Raw genomic sequence first — 21,578 nt, 5'->3', positions numbered from 1 at the left:
ACCCCTCCACACCTAACGTGGGCTATTTTGTAGATGAACGTATTGTTGCCTCGGTGTAGACTTCCACAGAATCCTCCCCCGTGTTTTATTCTCGGCCATGATACTTGTTCATTCAGAGAAATTTTAGTGGGTGACCTGTGCATCCTCACAGGATGGTGGGTGGCTTGGTGGCCTGCCTCTCGCTGTGGCTGCTCTGTTGGGGGGCTGGTTCCTGGAAAGAAGGCAGCCTCTCTTATAGAAAGCCCGCCTAGAGCTGCTCCGTACTCTTAACCTGTGCAGAGGTGGGAAGGTGTGGCCGGGAAGCGTCCTGCAGTTTCTCCTTAGTGTTGTACCTGTGGAGCAGGCCTTCTCCATCCGTGGCAGTCTCGTCCTCAGGAGACGTTTGACAACCCTTAGAGGCGTTTTTACTGGTATAGCTGGGAAGGTTGTTACTACTAGCATCAAGTGAGTAGAGGTCAGGCCTGAAAGAAAGCCCTGTAACAAAGGACTGGCCAGCTCACTGTCACAGCACTGAGGATGCCTGGCCTGGAACCTCTGTCCCCTCAGTGTTGCTGTGCCCTGCACCATGGCTGCCATACACTTCCTTCTTGCAGCACTTGGTACTGCCTCAGCCTTAGTGAACGGCTTCCCGCCGCCTCTCTGTGACCTTCTGCCCCATCAGTTCCCCTTCTCCCTGCCGCAAGCTCGGGGCCTGGCCTACGCACTGTTGGAGGCCGCCTCCATGGCACCTGCACCAGTAGCAGCAGGTGAACGCAGGGTGGTCTCGTGTTTGAAGTTTGTCAGCACCCGCTAAGGCTAACAGGTCTCCCTGGCTTGGTGGCCGAGTCCGCTGTAGCTAGAGGGCACCGGTCCTGCCCATTGCATCATGCAGGTGTGTTTGTCAACTCGGGTGGTGCTTTCCTGACATCGAGGCATCCCTGGGAAGGCAGCCCAGAGGAGGCACTGGCTGGCAGGACACTGCGCTGGACTCTGTACTCTCAGGGGCACAGCAGGGTCCCTTGTTCTCCACTGTCCTTCCCCTCACATTGGGGGATTGGTACCCACTCATCCCTACCATACTGCCTTCTGACAGGACGTGGAAGTCAAAATCCATCTTCCTGGAGTCAAGCCAAATTTGGTTTTGGTAAGCTGCCCTGACCGGATTTCCATCCTTGTTAATGTCTAAACCATGGTGGCACTGTCACCGAGGTGACATCCAGGAACCAGCCCAGTCACGATTGAAGAGCTCACAGAGGCATACTGCCTGCAAGTATTCTGACCACACTCTGCCATGTCTCTGGCCTGTTGGCAGCCTTTGCTCCTGTGGCCACTGCATGAGGAACAGCTCAGGAAGGGTGATGGTGCTCAGAGGACTACGGTCCTTCCGCTTGCCTAGTCAGCATGTCCCTGCCCTGAAGAAGAGCACACTTGCCCTTCCTGTCCAGCTTTCCAGGATCCAATACGCTTCCTTTACCTTTCCGCCCTTTTCTTTGGGGGGGATGGCTCTGGGTGCTGAACCCAGGGCCTTGCACCTGCTAGACGACGGAGCTACGACTCCATCTCTGTAGTTTTGTTCCCAGACAGGGTCTTGCTAAGTTGCCCAGGGGAATTTGAACTCTCTCTGTGGCTCAAGCAAGCCTCAAATTTGCTGTCCCTTCTTAGCCTCCCAGGTAGCTGGAATAACAGGTCTGACATGATTCTGTTTGCAACCCCCAGCTTATAAAATATGAAAACTAGGGTCCCTACAGACTGCAGCATCGTAGGTGGGGACAGTACCCAGGCCATCCAACACATCGTGACAAATCTCCAATCAGAAATCCTTCCAAAGCCTTTAGGATGGGATGGAGGCTCATGTTGAGATCCGGAAGTGTCAGTCAGATACATACATGTCTTTCTTCTTGCAGCATCTCCCTGTCAGATAGCCAGTTACCAGAAGGTCGCTCCTGAGACCCAGCAAATAGTTCTTTGTGGCTCTCAGCTTCTGTGCCCAGGCCAGGAGAGGACCATGCTTGGTGGTTTCTGCCAACAGACATGAATCTAAAAGACAGTGTGCCTGATTACTAGCTATCAAGTTGTGTTTTTGGAAAGTCGGCCTGTGAAGCAGATGGCCTCTGCTGACTCGCAGAGAGAAGATCCTTTAAATAAGGCTTCTAGGCTTTCCTAACCAACACTGGGCAAAATCTAATGTTCACAAAGGAGGCTTAATTGATGGCCTGCTAGAAATGGCACTGGATACAGGACATGGAGGGTGGCCAAAGGCTCCTCCAAGGGTTGAGGCATTGGAAGGGCTATTTGGATCCTCTAGGGCTTTCTTATTTAGGTAGCAGTCCCTGCAGTGCTCAGGCCCTGCCCATGTGCTTTTGAAGGATGGATCAAAGAGATCAAGGACACAGTGTGTGTGTGTGTGTGTGTGTGTGTGTGTGTGTGTGTGTGTGTGGCTGTATGGTGTAGAAGATTCAAGATGTAGTCTGGTAGTATCCATTTAAGAACACTCAACAGAATACCCCAGGAACACTCAGCATGCCATGGGAAGCATTTTCTTTTAGCAGAGGCAGGTCTGGCTTTGTGCAGGGGATTTAGGTTTTGGAGTGACAGGCTCAGGATCCTGTGTCTTCTGAGACTGGGAGAGCCCAAGTCTCCAGGGCTGTGGGGAGAGGCCACGTGCCATGACCAGGATATCTAGGTCTTCAGGGGCGTCTCCAGGACTGGTATGTGGAGCCTGTGCTTCCTCCTGGGGAGAGAGTGCTGAGAGAGAGCAGCAGCTTGGCTGGCTGGGTGCTCTGAGTCTTCCTGGGAGACTGTGTGTCATCTGAGGTGGATGGAATGGATTCTTCTACTCTGCAGCTTGCATTCTAGTATGGCAAAGCACAAAACCCGGCATGGATTCCATACCAAGAAAGAGTAATGGCCTGGCACTGTCTAGTATTTCAGCTCTAAAGGAATGCAAAGCACCTCCCACCTCACCACCCCCTCCCCCAACACCTCATTTTGGCTCTGAGTATGCCTCAGGTAATAAGGAAGTGTATTTCCCTGTCTTCACGATGCAGTAGCTGTTAAGGTTCACGTGGGCATTTTAAAGAAGCCCCATCTTGCACACTGAGAGTTAGCCTCAGGCTCCAGTGAGCCTGGGTTGAATCCCTCCCTACCTTTGCCCCTTGCAAGGCTCTCTCCTCCCACAGTGTGCAGCTCCTGTTTCTCAGCTTGCAGACCTGGTGAGCCGGGCGTTTGTACAGCCAGAGCTGTAAGGTTAGACTGTTGCCAGGTCCTGGTGGTACTAATTTATTAGCTGGACAGCGCTGGTTACTGTTGTCCTCTCTGACCCTGTCCTCCAGTCTTTTTAGAACTATAAACATCATTTTGATAAGTTTGTGAATTCCTTGAGGCACGAGACCCTGCCTTGTGTTTTTGTATGTCTTACACACATACACTACACTACACACACACACACACACACACACACACACACACACATACATACACTACACACACACACACACACACACACACACACACACACACACACACACTTTGATGAATCAACAGAAAAACAATGAAAATATGTTCATAATACTTCCTGGTAATATCAGGGTTTTGTGTAATTTTTAATGGAGTCTAGGCCAGTACCGTTCATGTTTTGTTTGCTCTTCCTTGCTAATAAAGCTGCTCAAACAGAAGACATTAGTGCAGGTATGAGCACTGAGGAGTTCCGTTCTCACCCAGGAGCTGTGTAGTCTTGGGGCATGTCTCCACCCTCTCTGAGCCTCAACATCTTCCTACCAGGATGAATCTAGATATTTTAATAGATGTTTCGTGCCTGGCTTCCACCCTAGAATAGTTGGTGTCTCTTGGGTTTTATCTGAGAGAATTGCTTTATTGAACCAGAGGGTAAGATGGCCTTGACCTTTGAATGATGTGTCTGAAGAACCACCGCAGAGATCAAGAGTTTCACACAGAAGCTATACGTTGCCTGGGGCTGATGGAAGGGTCATGTGATTGAGGTAGCGGTCACTGGTGGTGTTTTCACCAGGGTTAGCTGTTAGGTAGCTGTCACTGGTGGTGTTTTCACCAGGGTTAGCTGTTAGGTAGCCGTCACTGGTGGTGTTTTCACCAGGGTTAGCTGTTAGGTAGCCGTCACTGGTGGTGTTTTCACCAGGGTTAGCTGTTAGGTAGCCGTCACTGGTGGTGTTTTCACCAGGGTTAGCTGTTAGGTAGACGTCACTGGTGGTGTTTTCACCAGGGTTAGCTGTTAGGTAGCCGTCACTGGTGGTGTTTTCACCAGGGTTAGCTGTTAGGTAGCCGTCACTGGTGGTGTTTTCACCAGGGTTAGCTGTTAGGTAGCCGTCACTGGTGGTGTTTCCACCAGGGTTAGCTGTTAGGTAGCCGTCACTGGTGGTGTTTTCACCAGGGTTAGCTGTTAGGTAGCCGTCACTGGTGGTGTTTTCACCAGGGTTAGCTGTTAGGTAGCCGTCACTGGTGGTGTTTTCACCAGGGTTAGCTGTTAGGTAGCCGTCACTGGTGGTGTTTTCACCAGGGTTAGCTGTTTTCAAGCATCTTAAAAAGAAGGAGTTTGGAGAGAAGACTCGGTGGGAGAAGGTGCTTGCCATCCAAACACCAGGGCAGGACCTTGAACCCCTGTACCCACTTAAATGTCAGGTGGATGTGGCAGCCCACCTGTAATCCCAGCCCTTGGGAGACAGAGATTGGGGGATCCCTGGAACAAGCTGACTAGCTCGACGAGCCAGATCAAGCTCAGGGTTCAAGTGAGAGACCCTGCCTTAACATATAAAATGAAGAGTGAGTGAGGAAGGATACTGTCATCCACCCTTGGCCTTCACAGGGGCATGCACACATGCACGCCCACACACACATGCACACCCACATGCAGGCAATAAGTAAATGAACCATATAGAAACTTTTCTGATATCTTTTTCTGTAAAAATCCCAGTTTCTTAAACTGCCGTCTCTTTCAGGAGACCTGACCCATTCATTCTTACACCACTTTCACTGACATGACCACAACAGATCCCCCCAACATTGTGTAGTGAGGTTACAATACTAGCTGGAGAGACCTGAGAAGTGCCTGAACTTCACAGCCAGCTGCACCTTGCCTAGGTGTACCCTCCAGGGAACTCTGGCCTTTTCAGGCCAAGAGAGGACCCCCAGCATCCGGTTAGTGGGCACTGTATATATATATATATATATAAATATATATATATATATATATACACAGTGCATTTTCCTCCTGGACCCTGTAAACAACACACCAGAGGCAGTACATCTGTGTTCAGGATGGTCTGAACTGGCTGGATGCCTGTATGTAAATCCTCTAGTACATGGAGGTGGGGTCCCAGATGAACACGTGTGGGAGGTGAGGGGCAGTAAGCAGGGGAGTGAAGGGCAGTGCAATGGGCTCATAGCATTTTTAACCAGCTCCAGTTATCCCAAAAGTGCTCATCTAAGCTAGAGAACTCTTACCTCCATCTTACCGTCGGAGAACCCAGATGGTTAGGAGGGAGAGGAGCCTGGCAAGTCGCTCTTCCTGCTTCTAAGCCTGCTACTCAGGTAGCAGACTTATATTTTGGAAAATAACTTATGAATTATCTTAGACACACTGGCCCAGTGCCTCGGGGAGTGACTTTTTGTTATCTTCTTTTATTTTTTTATTTATTTATTTATTTATTTATTTTTTTTTTGGTTTTTCAAGACAGGGTTTCTCTGTGTAGCTTTGCGCCTTTCCTGGAACTCACTTGGTAGCCCAGGCTGGCCTCGAACTCATAGAGATCCACCTGGCTCTGCCTCCCAAATGCTGGGATTAAAGGCGTGCGCCACCACCGCCCGGCGTTATCTTCTTTTAAAATCATTTTTTTTATTTATGGGTATTTGCTTGAATTTATGTGTACCAAGCACACCAGGTACCCCTGGAGGTCACAAGAGGGCGTCAGGTCCCCTGAATCTGGATTTACAGATAGTTGTGATCCCCTTATGTGGGATGTGGGAACCAAACCCGACCTAGGAGAGTCAGTTCTCTTAACAGCTTCTCTTGTTTTCTAGGAATTACCTGTTAGAGGTTACATGTTTCAAAGAAATATATTATTGTTGAAATCTGGTCTCTCCTTGTGGGTGGGTGGTCAGGAATTACTAGCCTCAAACTCACGATCCTCCTGCCTCAGCCTCGGGAGTATTTCCCAGCAAGTCCTCTGAGTTTCATCTTCTAAGCTGCACGGATAGCAGAGGCCTCAGATGACCCTGCAGCAGGTCCTGGAGAGTGGTATAGGTTTACTGCGTAGGGTTGATCCGCTCCGCGCGGCAGGGATCCAGCCCAGCGCTTGGGCCTTCCCTTCGCCGCGCTCGCCGCCGCCTCCGCGCTCCCGGGACCCGCTGGCCCCGCTGGGCGCGCGGCCCGCAGTCTCCGCACGTCGGCCTCCGCCCGCCCGCCCCGCCCCGGCGCGCATTTCCATTTTAAACCGCCGCCCGCCCGCCCGCCCCTCGACCGACCGCGGCCGGCGCAGCAACCCGCGCGCCCCGATCCCCGGGAGAGGCGGAGGCTGCGGGACCGCCGAGCTGTGCAGGAAAAGGCCGTGGGATGCGCTTGGGCCCCGCGCCCTAGACAATGAAGCCGCGGGCACCGCCGCCCGCAGTGGGCCCTGCGCGCCCAGGCCGCACCTGCCGGCGAGGCGGGTTCCGCGCCTGAGCGCCTGCCCGGCCCCCCATGGCTCGGCTCCCCGGGCGCGGACCCCGGCACTCGGGCCGCGTGGCGCGCGGGCGGGCGGACTCCAGGGGCGCTGTTCCCGCAGCCTAAGCGCGGGCCTCGCTGCGCGCGGGGGGCGTGGGCGCCGCTCCCTGCCGGCCCGGGCTCTGCACCTGGCCGGCTCTGCGCCCGCGGCGCGCGTCCCGACGGCCGGCGGCGCTGGATGCAGTCGGGCCTGGGAGAGCGGCGCGGCGGCCGCGGCCCCTGGGGACATGTACCTGCTGGACGGCAGCGGCGAGCCCGCGTCGCCGCCCGCGGACGCGATGCCGCGCGGGACGCCCCCCAGGAAGACCGTCTACCGCATCTCGGTGACCATGGTCAGGAAGGAGCAGCTGGCCGCTCCTGTTCCGCGCCCCGCTCGGCGGCCCCGGCCCGCACGTTCTCCGGACGCGCCCGGGCGACTGGAAGAGGAGGCCGAGGAGGCGGCGGCTGAGGATCCTGAGGCCCGGCCGCGCGCCTGGGACTTCCGCGCTTTCCGCACACGCAGCACCGGGCAGCTGGAGCTCGGGCGGCTGCGGCCATGCACACGCGGCGCGGAGCCCGAGGACCTGATGGGAAGCCCCTCGGCCGAAGGACCCAGCAGCCCCGATGGGGAGGAGGCTCGGGCCGCGCCCCTGCGGCGGAGCCTCAGCTTCAGGCACTGGAGCGAGCCCGAGGCGCCGCGGAGCCCTGCGCTGAGCGGCGGGAGGCGCCACAGCAGCTCCGAGAGCCTGGCATGGGCGCCTGACGACGAGGTCGAGGCGGAGGCCGCCCCGGAGCCGGTGGCCGGAGCGCAGCCCGCGACGGAGAAGCGCAACACCTTGGATGTAGGCGAGGTGCTCAGCAAGAACGACGCGCTCTCGGATCTGGAGCGCTGGGAGCGCAGCAAGAGCAAGAACCGCACGCTGGACAACAGCGACCTGCAGCGGCTAGAGCGTGCGCGGGCCGCGGCCGCTGGCCCTGGGGCAGCCTCGGAGCACCGGCTGCTGCGCTTCTTCAGCGGCATCTTCGCGCGCAGGGACGGCGGGCCCTCACCCCGCAGCGGTGCCCTGCGCTCCCGCGGTTACTTCAGCCTGCGGAGGGCCCCGGCCGACACACACTCATCCAGCGCAGAGAGCATCGAGGGGTCCCCGCGCAGAGGTGGGCAGCTCGGGGGGTGGCGGGGAGGTGGGGGTAGGCTCTTGGACAAGCAGGAGAGCTGTGGGGGCTGGGCCTGCGCTCCGGCAGCCTGCAAGTGTGAGCACACTAGGGCCCTGGAGCAGCGGGGACACCTGCCTTCCCCGATGTCCTGCTTGGGTGGCAGCCTGGGTGGTCCTGAATGCAACCACCCCAGGCTTTATGTGCTTTAACAGTTCTGGGTCTGTCACCTGGTCTTAGTGATCTTGACTAGGGTAAGATCACCTGGCTGGCCAATTGCTGCTCCTCTTGCTAGTTCAACCCTTTCCATCAGCAGGATGGAGCTAGAAGGCGCCTTTGCTCAGACCGGGGTTGGGGGTTGGGGTGGGCATAGCAGGTGCAGCTCCTGGCCAGCCACGACGACGAGCCCACATTTCTCTCGAGTCTATCCTTGCTCCCCTTCTTCAGCGCAGCAGGCTGCTGTTGGTTCCACTATCCGAATGCCGTGATGGCTGATTTGGGTGGTTCTACCTAGGGAGCTTTTGGTAGTCAGCTCATAGCCAGTGAGAGCGGATGACAGGCATCCAGGCCCCTCTCCCTCCACATGTCACTGGGGAAAGCAAGCCAGGTAATGGATGCTAGGGAATGAGGGGCCAGTCCTGCAGCCCATCCTGAAACTAAAGGTGTCTCTTGTCTCTCACATGCCTACTGGGGTCTTGTGGAGAAATTTCTGGGGGTAGATACTGAAAGCAGTGAATTAGCCATATGATTGATAGCATTTGGGGTTCAGAAACCTCCTGAAACCACAAAACATGGATCTGGTTTCTGTTTATCACCTGGAGGGAAAAGACTGGGCACGGATGAGTAATTGTTACACTATTGTGTGTGTGTGTTGGGGGGGGGGGAGGTTGGCATTTCACTAGGACAACTCTTTAATCTTGCTTCCGATTACAAAAAAATGTTGCTGTTGACCACGAAGGTAGAAGCAGTGGAGTATAGTGGTTTCTACAATACCAGCTGGCTCCTGCCACCCTGGAAAGAGCTTCTCCCAGCTGGACCTCACAGGCTAGCTGACTGCCCTAGGTCCAGGCTCACATTAACACCAACTTTGGCAGAGGACCCGTGGAAGACAGACTATTCTCATATTGCTGCCTGTGGTTCTAGAGCAGAGAAGGGTTGGAGCCAACCCTGCCACGGCATGCTTGCCTGCTTGTTTTCTTTGTTTTGCTGGGAGGTTACCTGTCACCAGACTTGGTTGGTTGAGTTGCCTTGAACCCGTCTAGTTTTAGCATGCCTTGCTCCGCTCCAACCATTAATCCCTCTCCATTCCCCTCCCTCCCAATATGCTTTCAAAGTGTCAGAAAATGGCAGGAGTAGTTTTGGGGCCAGTGAGATTGACTCAGCCAGGTAAAGGCACTTGCCACCAAGCTAGTGATCAGGTGTGATCCCCATGGCCCACAAGGTGAAAGAGGAGAACTGACTTCCACAGGTTGCCCTCTGACCTCCCCACATGTACCACAGGGCCAGTTGGCAAACTCACCCATGAAAATAAATAAAAGAAGAAAAAAAGAGTTGGCTTGCATGAAGTGGCCGTTGTGCCATTTGCCCAGAGGAAGTGAAAATTTCGAAAGGTCCCTGTTGACTCTGACAAGCAGGCTTGCATCTCTGTTTTGTGGACTAGGTAGAAAACAGTAATTAGTTGCCTGGGTTCCAGGTAAGTACCTGTCTTACAGAGATGGGGGAGAAGCTCAGGAATGATTGGCATGAATATGCTTCAGCTGCACCTAGGTACAAGTTAAAAGCATTTGAGGTTTTGATGCGTCCTTTGGGACAAACACTTGAAAGTGGGTTTGCAATAGTAAAGGTGTTAAGTGTGTTGGAAGTTTGCCCCCTAGGGATACAAGTTTTTAATAGTAATGACTGTAGTAATGATCTTATTGGCTGTCTCTGTGGACAGACCATCACCACAAACTTTATGGGTCATGTAGAAAACCCACAAGCTGGGTGTGATGGTGTGTGTTTCTAATCCCAGCGCTTGGGAGGTACAATTAGGAGGATCAGTCTCTGATATATATCAAGTTTGAGGACTGGGATACCTTGTCTCAGAAAAAGGGAAAAAAGAAAACAAAACCCAAACTGAAAATAGCATTTTTAAAAGAAGTGTACTGGGTCATAGCATATGCATATCACAGACCTCTTGGGCCTCACATTATTGTAAAGTTCTGAATCATGTGTATGTATGTATTTGTAAATAAAGCTCTACACCTTTCATCCAGATAAAATCGTTGCCATTGCTGAAAATGTCAGAACTGTCAGGTCACTGTCCTCAAGACTTAGGAGCAGCCCGTTCTGTGGCTGTCACAGCTGGCGTTGCAGAACCCCAGCTTCAGGTCTTACCATTTTATCAGGATCCTGTGCAACGGTTTGGTTTGGTTTCTTTGTTTTGTTTTGGTTTTTATGTATTTGTTTCTTAGAATGTCAGTTGTTGGGGCAAAGGTGGAAAGAGAGGTGGTTAAGAGTATATAACTGGCGGGGCGGTGGTGGCGCACGCCTTGAATCCCAGCACTTGGGAGGCAGAGCCAGGCAGATCTCTGTGAGTTCAGACCAGCCTGGTCTACAGAGCGAGATCCAGGACAGGCACCAAAACTACACAGAGAAACCCTGTCTCGAAAACAAACAAACAAACAAACAAAAAGGTTCTTGCAGAGGACCCAGTTCCTAGCACCTACATCAGGCAGTTCATAATGTCCCGGAACATTAGTGCCAGAGGGTTCTGATGCCTTTGGCCTCCACAGGCACCTGCACTCATGCACATACTCATACAAGACATAAATACCCATAACTAATAAACCAGCTCTTACAGGATATATCAGTTGTTCAGAATTTAAGTGTTATGTGAAAATCCCTGCTCTGAAGTTATGGTGGGGTACCCCAGATGCCATGGTTTCCCTTTGTGAATAGTGCCAGGGCCAGGCCCATCCTGCCTTGCCTAAGCTTACTTTGGGGCTCAGGTGGCTTTGCAGGACTGAGAAATTTTATTTTTAGGAAGGGAGAACAGAGCTTGTTATGAAATGTGAAGTGTGAGGTCAGGGGCCGCCTACAGCTGCATGCAGCTGGCTGCTGTTTGAGAGCAAAGCCTGAGCTTGGCTAAACTGAGGAACACCAGGCCCGTGCCAGTACCAAGCTGCTTTTACCACCCCAGACTTAAGCCTCTGCAGACCTGAAACATCATCAGCATCACCAGACACCTCGATGACTTCCTTTAAATGTAGGCCATAATGGTTTGGAGTTCATGAGTATAAAGGGAATTAGAGGTGGCAACACCCACAGACGCTTTCTGTCTATAGCTATTGATTTTGAGTTGGCTGTAGGAAAAGTAACTTTAAATTGGTATTACGAGAAACAGTTTCCCTGTCTTAGAATACATGGCTGGTCTTAGATGTCTCTGTTAGCACAGGCAGAAGCAAAATGGTTAAAATCTTGTTTTAAGACATACACAGAGGCTCTGGACAGATGTGTGGTTGGTTTTCCTGGATTCGTAACTTAAGAGCTTTAGGGTGAAAGGATAGAAATAGCCCACCTTCCCAGGATGCCTCACTGGGCTTTCTCAGCCTGTACAGGCTCTTCTCACTGATGTTTGGAGTCCCAGGATTTATATGGGTTAGACACAGTTTTCAGAAAGACCTTGTGTCAGATCCAGGGCAGTTTTGTGTTATGTGACACACGTGTATTAAGACAGTCTGTTGACACAAATATAAGTCAATACAAGGAAAGATAAAATTGTAAGTGGCTAATAGCACTGACGGGTGTCGCTCTCTGGAGTCTGCTCTCTGTGCCTGACAGGTGCCATTAGACTAACTTGCCACTCCTGGGACCTAGCCGCCAGGCTAGAGATACATGCAGGGTCTTTTACTATGTGGGAGGATTGATTACTGCAATAAAGTGATTCCTTGATAGCTCTGGCTAGGACCAGCTTTTTAAATTAGTAATTTACAACTGATTTTTGAGAGCACATTTCAACAGTAGCCGTGTTCCTTAGTTTCTGATTCCCTTGCTTCTGTATCTCTTAGTTATGATGGGATGAAAAGCTATTAGAGTATCAAGCAAAGGACAAGAAACTTTAGTGGCCAGAAGAAGGAAATAGCAATTAAATGAAAGAAAATTGCTGCTGTAACTTGGTACATTGTTTTCAATTTGATTTGCCACCGGACAGGGCAAATAGCTTATACTGAAACTGTATCATTCACAGCCTTTCATGTGAAACATTTTGAATGATTGTCTACTCAGTCTTTGATGGCGGTAGTCTCTGCATTTTCTAAGCATCAGAATCTGAGATCTAACAGGAACGCAGTTCAGTCTGAAGAGATGAGCAGCAGATTGGGGGTTTTGTTGTTGTTTGGAAGGATGGGCGGGAATTGCTCTCTCCTGGAGACTCAGCAGCTGCACTGGGTATGCCCTGAAGAGTGGCCTTGAAGGTCAGCCTGGTAATCTTTGGGCAACCAGGATTTGTGTTGTGTTCCTCCAGGTCTATGGCCTCTGGTTGGAGCTTCATTTCGGCTTAGGTCACCAGCTTACATCTTTTTTTTTTTTTTTTTTCTTCTCTTCTAACAACCTGGGCTTGGAACATCCTGCTGCTAGAGGAGAGTATTCAGAGATGTGCCCAGAGCAGCAACCTGTTCTGCTGTCTAGTTATTAATGGCTGCTCTTTGTTTGGAAGCGCTGTGGTTTTGATTTTTGTTTGTCTTGTTTTGGTGGTGCACTGACATGTCCACGGGGCATCTGCAGTGTGCTCTGCATTTTCTAAGCATCAGAATCTGAGATCTAATGGAAGCACAGTTCCAGTCTGAAGAGATGAGCAGCAGATTGGGGGAGAGTGAGAAGTTACAGCGAGTCTGCAGGGGACTCGGGCAAGCTGTGACTGTCCCCAGTGTCACATACACTGGCTTTCTCATACCAGCATGCGCAAGCCTCGGTAGTGGGTTCCTCCTGGGCCATTGCTGGTGTTATTTCTCTGTGGACGATGGAGCACAGACACTGCACGCACGCACACACACACACACTCTTGTGAAATGTTTGTGGGGAGGGTGGAGCAGAGAGCTAGGGGACACAAATGGTAGAGCCAGTGTTCTTGGGGAAGAAGTTGTCTGGTGTCCTCATGAGGGTAAAATGAGCTGGACCTTGCAGGATCATCAGGAGTTTACCACGTGAAGAAAGAACTCCCCACCTGCAAGTTGGTTAGGCTACCTTTAAGGAACTGCTAAGCACCCCACCCTGTCCTCAGATCTTAATACATGGTTGTGATTAATACACCAACATGAGCAGTCAAAAGGAAATTGTATAATCTTCTAAAAATGTTTATGTTCCTGGCGTAAAATTTTCTTTTTCCAGTGCAGTGACTTGGAACAGCTATATTAATTTAAAATGTCACTGTGAGTAAGATCATGAAGGAAAGAGAAGTGTCTTCTTATTGAAGTGGCCTCACTGTTGGGGTTGACTACAGGTCTGCGGCCGCTCCACATGATTAAGGGCAGAATTGGTATTAAGGTCAACAGATTAGCAGAAAAGAGGGGAGATTATTATCTTTTCATTATTTTGAGAGAAGGACCATCTGCCCATGGTAGTTCGGCTCCTGATGAGCATCGAGTTTCTGCTTGTCCTGGGTGACAGCCCTGGGCTTCCACCTCTCCTGATGGCCCCTGGTGAGGCAGGTACTCACCTGGCTTAGCTTGTTTTCCTCCTGGTCATTATTTTAGACATTGCTTTAAAAAGTGCCCCTGTGGTTTAAAAAGAACGGAGTCCCGTGCCATCCACTTGGCTGGTTTTAATTTAAAAGTGGGTTCTAGACCCCACCCCACCCCCTTTTGTGCTTATTTTTGCTTTTTGTTCCACTTCTCCTTGCTTCCCTCCCTGGTATCACTAACAGGTATAATGTTCTCAGACAGTTTAGCATGCAGTAAGCTGCTCTGACCAGAAGATGGGAAAGCGAGCTCCATCCTCACTGTCAGTACCAGGGCGCACCAGGGCGAGTGCTGGACGGGATTCTTTTGGCTTCTCCTTATCTAGCACGTGAAGATAATTTTACGAGGCACGTGCTGTCCATGGGAGTGAAAGGGGAAAAGAGGGTCGCGTTCTCACACCACCCTCGCCCAGGAGAAGCCATGCATCCCTTCCGATCCGATGCTCTCTCCATGTGAGGTTTTGCGTGATGTGGCATGCAAGCTGGTGTGGTCAGCATGCGGGAAGGCTCTCTTTGTCCAGTGCACGGCTGGTGTAGAACAGTGGGGCTCCAGTGATGAGAGTGGGTGTCCTTTTGTGTGAGACGGTTGTCAAAGGGACTCCTGTGTCCCTCTTGTCCTCTGTGCCTGCCACTGCACACGGGCCTGTGACTGTCAGACACTCGAGAATTGACTCCATGAACAATGACAACAGCCTTCCTTGTGAGGCCCCGCCCTCACTCATTAGTTCTCCTACCAGGGCAGACTGGTGCTGATGCTGCTTCTGTTGGGATGGGAGACGGTGTTTATCTAGTGTGTTTACCTTGTTGCTCCAAAGAGCTCTTCAAAAGAATTCTAACTTCAGGGGATACAGCTCAGTAGATAGAGTGTTTTGCCTAGTGTGCGTGAAGCGGTGGGTCCCATGCCCAGTACCACATAAACCGGATCTGATAATGCGCCCCAATAATCCTAGCAATGAGGAGGTGTAGGCAGGATGATCAAAAGTTTAAGGTCATCCTCATCTGAGGCCAGCCTGGACTACATGAGACCCTGTCTCAAAGGAAAAAGCATAGTAATCGTGTCCCACAACCCGAGTCCTGTCGTCTGAAGCAGGACAGTCGCCCACAGTGCACACGGTACTGCGGTCTTGTTCTTTCTGCCCAACACTTCACATTTCAACACAGAGCTCCAGGTTGGGTGGACATACCATTCTTTTGGTAATTTAGTTCCCACACCAGAACTTCAGACTTTCAAGAGTCTGCCAGGGTACCCAGGAGTCACAAGTTAAGGCCAAGCCTGACCTGGCCCCTGGGATCATGTGGAAGCCACATTCAAGGAAGACTCTGAGCATTGTAATTTGGAAGAGAAGACCAGGAACCTGAAGGTTTCTTCCCAGAACCCGAACCAGGATGCAGCTACACAGCAGGGGTTCACTAAACTCCTGGGCGGGAGGCTTTTGACTCAGTGTCCACAGCACAGCATCCACCTTGTCCTCCAGAATGGGTGGGAAGTTTCCATCATTGGGACTCTGACGCCAGAGATTGGTGGGAGGGAGGGCTGTGGGTTTGTGATTTGAGTTTCGAAGGTGCTGCTCCTCCAGCGTTTTCCTGGGTGCTGGCTCATGGGAGTTGTTCAGTCTGCAGTCCCCACACAGCCACGGGGGGTTCTGAATGTGACTCAACACAGAATTGTTAACCTGAAGTTATTAGGAGATTCTTTTTTTCTTGTTTTTCTGTTGGTGACTGGATTGTGCCATTCTTCAGTATAAACTGAAATGACACTGTCCATCATGGCACATTGTCAAAAGACCGGACATGGCACCTAGGACTCTGATGATATTTATACCTGGTCCTCTCCCGGGGGTGGTTTGCTTCCAGTGTGCAGAAAGGACGCGCTTGTCTCTGTGTCTAGAATGTGTCTGCCCCTTCTCATCTCACTTCTGTTTCTCACTGGCTTCTCTTGGCTTGTTGGAGGTTTAGTGTCTACCCTGCCCACCATCAGGCAGGGGTCTGACAACAACGAACTATTTTGCCCTCCCCTTACTCCAGCAGGGTCTCCCATGGGCAGTGTTTTCTGGGCCCTTTGAAGACCTAATCAGCCAGTTCTTTTGGAGTGCAGGTGATGAGCAGTGGCCAAGCCTGGCCCTAATGTTTCTCCCGCAGGTTTCCCTCTGGTGTGAGATGTGTAACATGACCAGAAATGGGAGGGAGATTTCTTCTGTAGGCTGCATCTCAGTCGCCACCTGGAGCAAGCCAGGCAGGCCACTGGGTTCTGTCTCAGCTGCAACAGCATGCGGTTAGCCAGGCAGCCCAGCCAGGCCTCAAAGCCACCCTGAGTCTGTCTGCCCCAGGAGCTGAAGTAGCTCTTTCACGCTTCCCTCCATTCCTGTGAAGCTGCAGAAGTAGGCATGGCAGCAGGTTTGAACCTGTGCACTTAACATCAAGGCTTCACTGTATTTGCCTGTGATACATTTTTGCAAAGGATTATGGTCAAGATGCACACTTGGTGGGTAGGCTTCTCGCTCCTGACACTCCTGTTTAAGCTAGCCTCAGATTCTCCTTCCCTTACCTGTTTATATTTTCCCACGGCCTTCATGTAGCTGCTGCTTTTAAAACGACTGGCCAGCATGCCTTATGATAGTGAGCAGGGAGAAGACGGCTTCGGCACCCCTCCCCCATTTGTTCCTGTCACTGGAGAAGGGCTGTCCCTCTGTCCCACAGGGAGTCACTTCCCTTCTTACAAGCCAAATACACCTGAGAGCAGCCGAATCGTCACATAACATTCCTTGATCCACAATGTACTGGAAGATGGACAGGCAGATAGATTGTGGAATGGACTGAGGGAGGGAGGGAGGCGAGGGAGGAGTGGATACGAGGCTTTTAAAGTCATTGCCCCCAAACCACACTAGTCTGAGAGCCAGAGAGAAATTTTCTTCAGGTTTCATTTAATACTATGTATTGTACTGATACCTATCTATGCATGGTATAAATTTATAAACTTTATTTAACATTTACAAATCTGTTACATTTACGATTTGAAAGTGCACAGTGACCTCTTAGGGGGGGAACCTCTGAGGTGGAAGGTACATGTTTGAGGACATTTCCTCTGCCCTTTCTGGCCTGGGGTTGGCTGCCAGCTAGACAAAAGTAATCATCACTCATGGCCCACGTAGTGCATGTTAATTCTGCTTGTTCCCTTGTTCGAGGAATGAAACACTGGTTGCCCGACATGCTAGTCTAGCCACTGAGCCACACCCAGTCCCTGCTTGTTAATTCTCAGGTCTCCATTTAGGGATTCAGTTCCTCTGTAGCCTCCTTTGGAGAACCAGAGACTTGGGTCGTTAGCATGTCAGGTTCAGTTCAGGGTGTTAGCATATCATGTTAGCATGTCATGATCAGGGTGTTAGCATGTCATGTTAGCATGTCAGGTTCAGTTCAGGGTGTTAGCATATCATGTTAGCATGTCATGTTCAAGGTGTTAGCATGTCATGTTAGCATGTCAGGTTCAGTTCAGGGTGTTAGCATGTCAGGTTCAGGGCAGCCTTAGAAGCAAGGCTGGAAACACATTCCTTCTGGAACATGGGTAGGAATATGCTGGTAGAGGAAATGCAGACAGAGGAACCATGGAGCATTTTCTTCTCTGATGATAGCTGCCATCAGTTTCTGCTTGTGTTTCCAAACTACACCAGTTCAGTGGTTTATGGGTGTCACATCTCCATGGTAGAGGATCTTATAGAGCTGAAGAATTGGGGCTGTCTAACAGAGTCATCTAGGGCAGTCCCCTTAGGCATTAGGATTGTGTAGTATTTACCAAGGTAACTGGGCTGGTGTATGATCGCTTGTGACCATCATGAAGCCTTTGGGGCCATGTAACTGTAGTATGGCTGCGTGGTCCTTTGCGTTCATAATTGTCAAGAGTCCCAAGAGGTGTGATTGTTGGACTGTGAAAGTTCTGTGGATGCACTGAGACTGGAGAGTCAGTTGTAAAATCATGGTGGTGAAGGGTATGTGGTGCCCACTTCTGGTGAGCTGGTGACTGGGCGAGGGCTTGGCCTTCTGGTCTTCTTGCCTGCCTTGCCTTGGGACAGTTTTGTTATCTCTTTTCCTTCCCATTCATTCAATCAGATGCTCATTCATCCTGTAGATGTTTAGCAGAACGCAGTTTATTTCTGATGTTCTGCATAGTGGAATTCTCTCTCTGGATCACACTGAGCTCTGCTAGCTCCTCTCCTGTGCTGTAGTCACAGGCCCAGGATGCTTCCACTGTCTTTCATGGGGAAGCACGTGGGCCGTTACAGCTTGGGTGTTCTTTGCTTTGCTCCTGGTTTCCAGCAGCTCCTAGAGTGGCTGCAGAGCTCCCCTTTAGCCTGATGTCTTAAGTTACGTTCTTGTACCTTAATAAAGCTCTCTGACAAAGGCAAGGAGGAAGGGTTTATTCTGAACAGCCAGTGAGGGGAACAGATACAGAAAAAGGGTTTACTCTGTCTCACAGTTGAAGGACTCAGTCCATTATGGCTGGGAAATCAAGGCGGCAGGAAGTTGAAGCAGCTGGTCACACCATACCCGTAATCAGAAGGCAGAGTGATGAACACATGCTGCTGGTCCGTTCCCTTGCCAGGGATATAGTATGGTCCCAGATCCTAGTGAGGGAATGATGCCATTCACAGTGAGTGGGTCTTCCCAGCTCAGTTAATAGGATGGAGATAATTTCCCACAGGTGTGCCCAAAGGCCTGTCCCTAGGTGTTCTAGATCCCGTGTAGTTGATGCCACTAATGACCAGACCTGACCAGTAGGGTGACAGGAACAGTACTGCCATCGTTGCTGCCCACTTAGAGACAACTGCACCCACTTCTGATGTGTTGCTAGCACCACTTGAACTTGAGAAATAAAAATATTTAACGCCAGAGCGTGTTTTAGGAATGTGAAGTGTCCAATGCAGTTAGTTAAGCAGGAGCCTCTGATTGGCAGCTGACAGACAAAGCCCACACCAGGCTGGGCACCCGTTGGGAAAGAGGAAGAGGTGCTTAAGGTGAGTAGGCAGGTGGCAGGTGATGATGCAGTTCCTTTCTTTGGCAGTGTGCTTTATGATGGCGTTTACTCAGGCGTTTTCTCTGTGGCTTATAAGGAAGGCGGAGTTTTAACACTGTAAATATTTGCTTTCCAGGATAAAATTTCTAATGCCACCCATGTCATAACATGAGGACTAAATTGTGCACTTGGAGTTAGGCTGAGGTGTGTGAGCTTGATCACAGCCACTGACAAGTGCACATGCGCTCTCCAGGTTCTGGTTCTGAGGATTCGGGCTTCACCATCTATCTGCTGACCTGTTCTGCTCTCTCATCTGGATCCCCAGGGATCTGGAGGAGGCCAAAGGGAGGGGCTGAGAGCAACCTGTTGACTCCAGTTTCCTTATGTTTACAATGAGATGTCCCCTGCCTTGAAAGGAAACACATTCTCGGATGTTCTGTGCTGGCAGAATGTAGGCTTTTGCTGGCACATACATTCACATTTTAAAGACAGCTGATCTCTGCAGTGCATGAGAGTTTTGAGTCATTTTTCTTGACTAAGGTAGCTTTGGTCTCTTGGCAGGCAAAGTGCTCCGGTTCCCTCAGGTCCAGTCATTCGGCCTCTGTTTTCCAGGTGGCCAGTGTTGACCAGCGCGGAATTTCAGCTCTGTGAACTTCCTAGGCATGACTTTTCATTTGTCCTAGATGAACCTATGGCAGTGACAGTTTGCTTTGGATGTGTAAGACCAAGTACGTCACACAGAGATCATTCATCTTAAATATTAGTCTGAGATCTGTGTTAGGGGCTCAGGGGATCAGTGACAGCGTGCTTGCTTGGGTGATGAACAAGGTCTGGATTGTATCCCAAGCACTGCCCAAAAGAAGAGTGTGTGTGTGTGTGTGTGTGTGTGTGTGTGTGTGTGTGTGTGTGTGTGTCTGTGTAAAATCCTAGCACTTGGGAGGCAGAGGTAGGTGTGTGTGTATGTGTGTGTCTGTCTGTAATTCTAGCACTTGGGAGGCAGAGGCAGGAGGGGACTGCTTCAGTAGCTGCCTCAGCTGTGTAGCCAGTTTGTGACCAGCCTGAGCTAGGACCCTGTCTTAGTGAAAAACAAAATCTGTATTTCTACATATTTACTGGGCGTCTCTCCATTTAATTTAATAAAACATGAAGATCAAATGGTGTTGTTGCATGTGTGAAGTGTGAAATGACTTCATTTTCCAGGACCTAGGCCTACGTGGCCTGCCTTTTACTCCCCAGTGTTTCCAGCATAAATAGGAATCTTGTTTGGTTGGTTGGTTGGTTTTTTTTTTTTTGTTTGTTTGTTTGGTTTTTAAGACAAAGTTTCTCTGCCCTGGCTGTCCTGGAACTCACTCTGTAGACCGGGCTGGCCTCAAACTTCAGAGATCCACTGTGCTGGGATTGAAGATGTGAGCCACCACCGCCTGAAGAAGCCATCTTTACTCAGGTCAGAGTTAGCTACATACACAGGACATTGCTGGAGGCTTCCTTTGGGATGTTAGCAGGACCAGGAAGGTCTGAGGGACTTCACTAAATGTCTCTAAGGGAAGGTGTGTTTTCTGATGAATCTGGACTTCTACCAGATCCTTGTGGATTCTTCTCTTAACTTCTGTTCTTGACATGGGCAGTTGAATCAGAACTTTGCTCCTGCACACCTCGGTCTGTAGTCCTGTGGAGTTGTCATTGGTCTGTGTGTCCGACCCCTCCTTTTCCCTCTGGACGGGTCCTGAGGCTGAGTACTTGGGTTCAGTTCTGTTCCCCGCATTGTTCTGGGCCAGCACTGGGCTTTCATTCTCTTTGGAGCTGGCAGGGGACCTGTCACCTTATTTGTGCCCCCCACCTCGCTTCCAGCACACTTCTGGAACTTTCTGCTTCTCCCTGAAGCAGCAGAGGTGGCTTTGAGGAAAGCTCCGGTTTCACCACACCAAGGGCCGGGTCTGCCGGCAGCCCCGTGAGTGGACAAGTAGAGATTAGAATTTTTCCCATTGGTGGAGATTCTGTCTAACTCTGCGAGCAACCATTGGGACTTTGACAGGGGAGTGACCACTGATGAGTAGAAACCGCTGTCCCTTTCATCAACCACAGAAGAAAAAGGCTTTAGAGTGCTAGGAGACGTGCAGGGGAGCATGGCCGGGCCGGACCCAGCCTCTCACCCTGGTGCCTTCGTCTCATACTCCTGTCACTCACTGTCATTCAAGGAACTGACCTGATTCCTAGACTGGCTCTGTTGCTGTGTCGCAGCAAGCGGTCTCAGCAGCAGCCAGCACATCCTCTGGTCCCTTGGCCAGGCTGGGTATAGTGAAAGCCTGTGGCAGTCAGCCATATACTGACCATACTGACAGCCCTGTGCAGTGATTATTACCCCATTGAGTAAAGGAATTACTCTCTATAGAGATGCATATAGAGAGGTATAGAGAGCCGCCTAGAGCTTGAGAAATAAGCCAGCGGCTGCCCAGGAACTCCAACCATAGGACTCCTGTTCTCAGCCCCCACCCTACTATATTTCAATAGTACTTCTTTTTTTTTTTTTTTTTTTTTTTTTGGTTTTTCGAGACAGGGTTTCTCTGTGTAGCTTTGCGCCTTTTCCTGGAACTCACTTGGTAGCCCAGGCTGGCCTCGAACTCACAGAGATCCGCCTGGCTCTGCCTCCCGAGTGCTGGGATTAAAGGCGTGCGCCACCACCGCCCGGCTCAATAGTACTTCTTAAGAATACCTGAAAAAAAAAATAAAAAAAAAAAAAACAAAAAAATAAATAAATAAATAAAACAAAAACAAAAACAACAAAAAAAGAATACCTGCCACGGAACACAGTTAGGAACTAGAGCAAGAATGGTGGGAGGGACTCGGTCTCCACATGGGAGTGGATTCTGTGCAGCATGGCATTCTTAGTGGGTCCCTAGCAGAGCAGTGATATGAGGAGCCAGGTACCCTACTGCCTGCTCTTGGTGCCCAGTGTGTTGGGCTGTCCACTTGGGTAAGGTGCAGACCTCCTGGCCCTGGGTGTGTGGGTCTGAAAT

General features: G+C 50.8%; 1 protein-coding gene across 12 annotated transcripts in view; it reads left to right on the top strand.

The window, feature by feature from the left end:
* Positions 1 to 21,578, top strand: part of Agap1 (ArfGAP with GTPase domain, ankyrin repeat and PH domain 1) — a 465,228-nt gene that overhangs the window by 127,030 nt on the left and 316,620 nt on the right. For 6 of the 12 annotated variants that reach the window (XM_052750462.1, XM_052750466.1, XM_052750464.1 and 3 more), the window contains exon 1: positions 6,457 to 7,846. The exons of the other annotated variants lie outside the window; for them this stretch is intronic. In XM_052750462.1, the coding sequence (XP_052606422.1) occupies positions 6,940 to 7,846 (907 nt within the window). In that variant the 5' untranslated portion in view covers positions 6,457 to 6,939. Of the gene's footprint in view, positions 1 to 6,456; positions 7,847 to 21,578 lie in introns of those variants that run through there. 12 annotated transcript variants of the gene reach the window in all.

The sequence above is a fragment of the Peromyscus californicus genome, unplaced genomic scaffold, assembly GCF_007827085.1.
Source record: "Peromyscus californicus insignis strain IS unplaced genomic scaffold, ASM782708v3 Scaffold_21__1_contigs__length_65335640, whole genome shotgun sequence".
Taxonomy (NCBI): Eukaryota; Metazoa; Chordata; class Mammalia; order Rodentia; family Cricetidae; genus Peromyscus; species Peromyscus californicus.
Note: the sequence above shows the minus strand (reverse complement) of the source record. Positions and strands in the feature narration are given on the sequence as shown.